The following is a 7,042-nucleotide window of genomic DNA, read 5'->3' on the forward strand; positions in this document are numbered from 1 at the left end:
GAACATCATTGTAGACCAGGAGTACCTGTTACAGCAGATTTTCATTGTAGCAAAATGGATCAATTTTTGAAACAAATGCCTAATAGAACTTTTTTTCAATAAAGCTTGTAAAGACAGGAATTACACTTTTATTTGATGTAGATGTATACAAAAATTGAATATCTGAAACAAAGCTACTTGTATCTAAAAACAAATGATGACTCAAAACAGTGCCCATAAAAGATTTTTCAATACAAATATAAGACATATTATTTCCATTCAGGTTCAGCGAAAAACATTGTAATAATAAATGTTATAATATAATGGTTTTAATATTTACTGAATAAAGCATTAGAACTGGGTAGTTTCTTATCTACTGAATATGTGCGTGTTACTTAGAATTTTCATAATAGTTTATAAAATGTTCATTCAAGATATGAGTTTCTAACTTGGAAGACATTTTCCACAACTCTGTCAACTATTGTATTATTTTATTAGAGTATAAACCCTAAAGTGAAACAAAGAGGATTCAAGAGCGATTTCACATTCCCATTTAATAAAACGCAGGAAGCCTGATCATCGCAGATAAGCTTAATTACAGTCTCCTGCAACCCAGCATTTGACCTTGCAGATGGATTGTTGGGACCTGATGCTCCTCTGACAGTCGGCTTCTGCATTACCCTCCTGCATGCTGCCTGACAGCTGAAAGTAAGGGATGGGAACAGCTCTTACCACAGCATCTGGTTACCTGGGATAGCTACCCGAACACAAAATGCCTCTTTAATAGGAATACATTTAGGACCTTTTAATAAAACTTTTTTTGACTCATATCATGCTAAAACATTTAACCTATATAAGGAAGTACATTTGAACACAGAGAATATAAGCTTTCTTTCTCATGAGGACGTACATAGCACAATAAAATAAATTGTTTTAAAATGGCTCAGGAAAAATGCACATGCTCTTATGCCACTGTGCTTTATTAATTCTCATCTGGAGCTTTACTAATTTTATCTAAAGCTTAATGAGATTTCTAAAACTTATATAATACTTCTCATCTTTCTTAAATTCTGCTATAATAGTGACCTAGAGAATTATTCTTCTAAGACTCAAATTTTTCTATTTACCAATGTCTAAGAAATAAAATAGCTGCCCACAAATAACAACTATTTAAAGAATGAACTCACTGCTCATCTTTCTTTTGCAAAGCCTAATTACTCAGTGAGACCTCAAGGTCTACGTTAAGTGGCCTGGTACTGACCGTAGCAAGCCAATCTAGTACTTATAGAACACAACATCTTTTGCTCTGGGAAATCCTGAATAACAAAACAATGCGTTTGGAACCTGTGTTGGACCTCTAAGGGGGTAGACAAGAGAATCAGAAGGTCTAAACAGGAAATGTGGATTCTAGTATGGACTCATGGAGGCTGGGCCTTTGGCTTGGGGCACCACTTCTCTGGAACAATCTTCCCCTTCTGTAGAGTTGAGAGATGGACGGGAGGACAGGAAGGTTTCTTTATTTCTAAACTCTTTTCCACATTGGAAAGTGCATGCTTCTACTAAGTATTACACAGTCAGAAGAATGTAAGTAACATTGAATAAGTTTTGTGTTTCACAAGAAATTATGAGCAAAGTAGTCCCAACGTTACAGTATGAAGCCTAAAATAATTTAAATGTTAGAAAATTCTGGCCGGCACTGTGGCTCACTAGGCTAATCATCTGCCTGCGGTGCTGGCACCCCAGGTTCTAGTCCTGGTTGGGGCGCCGGATTCTGTCCTGGTTGCTCCTCTTCCAGTCCAGCTCTCTGCTGTGGCCCGGGAGTGCAGTGGAGGATGGCCCAAGTGTTTGGGCCGTGCACCCGCATGGGAGACCAGGAGGAAGCACCTGGCTCCTGGCTTTGGATCGGTGCAGTGCGCTGGATGTAGTGGCCATCTGGGGGGTGAACCAACGGAAAAGGAAGACCTTTGTCTCTCTCTCTCTCTCTCTCTAACTCTGCCTGTAAAAAAAATTAACAAAATAAAATAAAAAGAAAATTCTAAGTAGCAGTTTAGAGATTAAGCCAAATATAGAATATGGAAAATAATATGACAATATACGTGAGAAGGTACAGATACATATAAATGTGTCACTTGCTACCATTTGACCATTTTCTGAGAGAGCTTTTGCTTTCAATTCTATTAAAAACCTTGGCACTCTTCTTTTCCGTTCTAATGATTTCTATATAAAACTGAGCCTTCAACCTTTCTCCCAAGGTAAACCTTCTCTGAAATATTCCTTGAATATTTCTACCCATACTGGCTTCCTGTTTCTGAATTCTCTGATAGAGGGAAACATTCTATAATGACTAGAAAGTATGAGAATAAATCATGCTATTTAATTGCTTAAATTGAACATTTGTTTCTTTCCCTACCGGCATGCAAATACTAAAAACAGTGAAGTACATGAGACTGAGAGAGAATCCATAGTAGCCTCATGGTAACCACTGGCTTCAGGGCCAGCACAGAGGGAGCTGAGTAGAGCAGGGCCCGCCTGGCAGCCTCTGCATCAAGAGAAGTCCTCATTAGTGAGAACAAGTTGGTTGGACAGGACAGAGGAAGAGAATACTTTGTGCCTTAGCTTTGATCAGTCTCCCAGGCTCCACTGAATTTTTTCTGTTCCAATTATTTGAACATTACCGTGCGCAAGACTGAGTCATCATCCTACGGGGAACAAGCAAAGAACTGAGCAGAATGGGCAATATCTCACAAAGCCAAATTCTTTAGAATGTCAGGACAGGGAAGAGAGACGTTTGGGCGTGTCTTCTTCAGGGTGAGGGCATTGACCGGCTTGAGCAGGGTGACTGTGCAAACATGTCATTTGTCATAGTCAATGATAACTTCGTGGTCCACTGTTGTGGTTTTAGTTGACTCCAGGGTAGATGGGGCTGCGGTGGTAGAGGAGCTCTGGCTGGTCACGGGAGTAGAAGGCGGGGTGCTCTGAGACCCAGGTGGAGGTGAGGAGGCAGCAGATGGGGTAGAAGCAGCAGGTGGAGGTGAGGAGGCAGCAGATGGGGTAGAAGCAGGGGTGAAAGTCACTTGACTGGACTTCCCATCTGGCTGAATGATGATGGTGGTGTTGCTGGTGGGCCTGCCGAAGTGGACAAAATACACTACAAGAACCACAAGTGTTGTGGAGATTAGACAGGCCAACAGACACACTAGGAATGTTTTCAAGAGTGACCACGGATTTTCTGTAACCTGAAAAGATTTATAAAAAGAGGATGCTTCATCACATTCCATTGTAGTGACTTAGGTAACTGTTTTCAATTGCAATAAAAATAACATTTTTTATTAATTCAAATGCTGTTATTTAAAACAAAGTTTTCAGCTGTTTCCTTCTCTTTCGCATTCTCTCTCTCTCTCTAACTCTCTCATACACACACCCACATATACAAACACAAGAGTGTGGATGTTCAGGACATGTAGACACAAAGATGCATATGCATCTTGGGGACAAAATATCTCCTTTGTTATCCTCTTATACCACAAGAAGTCTTCATTTTTGAATATAAATAGATTGCCTCGGGAATATATTACATTAAGTTATTATCAGCTACTAACATCTCAATATAAATTAAATTATCTAACTAGTGTAAGTGGGTAGAAAAATAATGGGAAGGCATATCAAGACATTTAGATTGGTCATATTTGGGTAATGGAAAATGTCAGGGTTTGGTTTTGTTTTGCTCATTATGTTATTTCAATTTTTGAATTACAAGTTGAAAGTTTGTAATTGGAACAGTTTTTATTAAATACGTTTTATCCATTAAACACAAATCAAGGGAATTTAATTGAGTTTGAAAAATATATCAAAACAGAAAAAAGCAATTAGCTCTGTTGTGGAGTAGAAAGAATCTTCAAGGAATAGAATCCAGAACTGATGCACTGTTAGGGATCTTGGGTCCCAGGTTAGCGATCACATGGTAGCAACTCAAGCCCTGCAGAGGGGTTGACGGAGAAGATGCGCCTGGCCTATTTCCACCATTATTTCAAAGAATGAAAGCCATCCCTTCCCCTGCTCTGTCCCCAAACCTTACCAATTGTGGCTGGATTGTCACTCTGCAACCACAGTGTGTCCCTCCATTTGAGCTGTATGGATTTCTGGGTAACTGAAGTGAAATAAGTAGATAAATAAATAAACAATAGAAATCCAATTATTAAGGATGATGAACATTTATCTTATGCAGGAACATAAGAATATAAAATAATGTAAATCCAGTACACATAAAACAAAGAAGTAATCAAATTCTAGGAGAATTTGCAACTGTAATAATGGTTTAATGATATGAACTATACATTATAATTTTCATATGAAATGATCCAATATGGAAAATAAAATAATCATCTTAATGGTTACCCAAGTATCATTTAATGTATTTCAGCATTCAAAAGCAAAAAAAAAAAACAAAACAAAACAAAATAAACCTCAATAAAAGTAAATGAATAATTCCTGTAAAGAATGTTTACTTCAGAAGGAAGACCAACATTATATACAGCACAAAAATAAGTTGTTACACACAGAAAGAGTGAAGAATTTCTCCTATAATCATTATTGGATAATAGCAGGCTACTTCAAAAGATCATGGAAATGAAATTAAAATACTTTTGGTGTGAACATTTTGAATTCTATGCATCTAAGGTATATTCAAAATGCTTATGGAAAATGTCTATGATGAAAAATTTATGCATGGTTTTCAAAAAGGTTTTGTACCAAAATGAACTTACAAGTCCAGTTTTTCACTAACTTTTTGAAGTGTTATTGTACGTATGAACAACGAAAATATGAAGACAAAATTATTATTAAATGCAAGTTATACTATAGTGTACCGTCAGAAACTAAGAATCAACCATATTATCTATTGAAAACAATAACTCGGGGCCGGCGCCGTGGCTCACTAGGCTAATCCTCTGCCTGCAGTGCCGGCATCCCATATGGGCACCGGGTTCTAGTCGCGGTTGCTCCTCTTCCAGTCCGGCTCTCTGCTGTGGCCCAGGAAGCAGGGGAGGATGGCCCAAGTGCTTGGGCGCCTGCACCCATATGGGAGACCAGGAAGAAGCACCTGGCTCCTGGCTTTGGATCAGTGCAGCGCCAGCTGCAGCAGCCATTTGGGACTAATGGAAAGAAGACCTTTCTCTCTGTCTCTCTCTTACTGTCTAACTCTATCTGTCAAAAAAAAAAAGAAAAAGAAAACAATAATTCATTAAGTTGGCAAGTTATAAAATTATCAACGAACATATAACAGCAGATGTTTTGTGTGTGTGTATGGGCATGCGTATTGCTTTGCAGTAGTAATAAAGTATATACATGTCACAGGACTTGTATAAAGAAAATAATACAACTTTTCAGAACAACAAAAAGGGAACTTGGATAAATATTCTCATAAAAATTTCAGTATTATAATCTATCAATTCCCTAACTTCTAATTAAGATTCTCACAGACATTTTGGAGGAAAAGCTTAGGTAATTAGATAAGAACTTCATATGGCAAAATAAAGTAACCCAAAGGCTAAAATTATATTACATGTGGTACAGATGGATATTAGCAGGAATTTTCTCTGGACAAGATGATGAGTGTTTTTATTCTATGCATTTTTCCATATTTTCCAAGTGTTCTAAAATAGCACATAACATTCATCTGATATTTGCACAAAGGAAATCTGCACCTAGTTTTGGGAGATAAACAGAGATTATAGGTTGTCAGGTTACTAAAAAATGGGAAGATCTTATCATTCCTTTCCTTTTCTTTATAATCTCAGAAGTTCATCTTACTGTTTAGCATAATTAACTTATTATTATACTTATTGTACTGAATCCACAAATATTTTGTTTTTGTAGGCAAACACCATAAATGATAGCTAATACATTAGCAAAAAGAGAAGTAAATATGACGATGGACATATGTCATTAAAATAAGGACTTTTTGTAGCTTTCATGGAATATGAAACAGATATAAATGAAGTGGTTGTAGTCTAGTTACTGAATCTTCAAACTGACCAGAGATACAAACTTCAAGTTGGAAAATAATTCTTATATAAAATCCTGTTTGTTTTATTTTGTCTATAACCTCGAGTTAATCATAGAATTTATTTTTCTTTGCTAAAAGCATATAATCAAGACTTTGGAAAAATAATTTTTTATAACAAGAAGATTATACATGAGAAACCTGCATCCAGTTTCTGACTTGGCTACCAGCTATGTAGGCTCCTAATATTCTAAATTACTCATGTGTAAAATGAAGTAATTCATCTGAATGAGAATTGTGACCTTTACAACTGTGTCATTAGGGTCCTAAAATATGTATTTGTATTTTGGTAGAATAACACATTATAAGCACAAGTTCCCCCACTTTGGGATATTTTGTTCATATAAGTAGGCCACAGTTACTGAGGAACAAACTATCATAAACATTTTCGTTTGACTCAAATACATAAAAAAGTAGTATTTTTAATATTTGCTATAAACATGACATTTCAAATCATCTACCAACATTTTGTCTAGTTGTACCTTACAGTAGGTTTCTGAAATATCAAAATTTAAACCACAAGTCTAACACATGGCCCTTAAGTGATGTGAAAGCACTATTTTATATATTAAACAATTCCTTCAACCTTATGATTACTTATGACATTCAAGATTCCATTCATTCTGTTATAACAAATATCATACCAAATGCAACTTTCTTGTCTTGAAGGGTTAAATGTCAGAGGTCAATAGCAACAAATTAGACATGAAAACAATGAAAAGGTATTTACCATACTCACAAGCTCAGCCTCGTTTTGTTCAGTATCCAGAGTATACCGCCGTTGTTTTCCATTCATACTAAGAAAGCTGGTATTGCAAGCACAACTCCAAAACTGTTACTGAATTTATGGGTTAGAAGTGAAGAAATCCTATGTTTATGCTATGTTAATAATTGTGTGTTTATTAAATGTGGACTATGAAAACTGCAGAAAAGTTTCTATTCAATCTGAATTGTACAACTTATGATAGGTTGAGAAAAGGAAATATGTGCTCCCTTCATAAA

The 7,042-nt window shown here is 36.4% G+C and overlaps 1 protein-coding gene across 1 annotated transcript; it reads right to left on the reverse strand.

The window, feature by feature from the left end:
* Window positions 1-2,831: 2,831 nt before the first annotated feature.
* Window positions 2,832-6,836, reverse strand: LOC108177176 (dynactin-associated protein-like). Its single transcript, XM_017344284.3, has 2 exons — window positions 6,771-6,836; window positions 2,832-3,215 (listed from the first exon to the last, which is right to left on the reverse strand). Exons 1-2 carry the CDS (start codon window positions 6,834-6,836, stop codon window positions 2,832-2,834), a joined length of 450 nt encoding a protein of 149 aa, XP_017199773.1.
* Between the last annotated feature and the right edge of the window lie 206 nt (window positions 6,837-7,042).

This window comes from Oryctolagus cuniculus, chromosome 10, assembly GCF_964237555.1.
Source record: "Oryctolagus cuniculus chromosome 10, mOryCun1.1, whole genome shotgun sequence".
NCBI lineage: Eukaryota > Metazoa > Chordata > Mammalia > Lagomorpha > Leporidae > Oryctolagus > Oryctolagus cuniculus.

Excerpts from the sequence above, each read along its gene's own strand:
- LOC108177176 (XM_017344284.3), bottom strand. The coding sequence starts at position 6,836 with ATGAATGGAAAACAACGGCGGTATACTCTGGATACTGAACAAAACGAG. Across the intron at positions 3,216-6,770 it reads AGGCTGAGCTTGTGAGTATG|GTTACAGAAAATCCGTGGTC; the intron begins GTAAATACCTTT and ends AAATCTTTTCAG.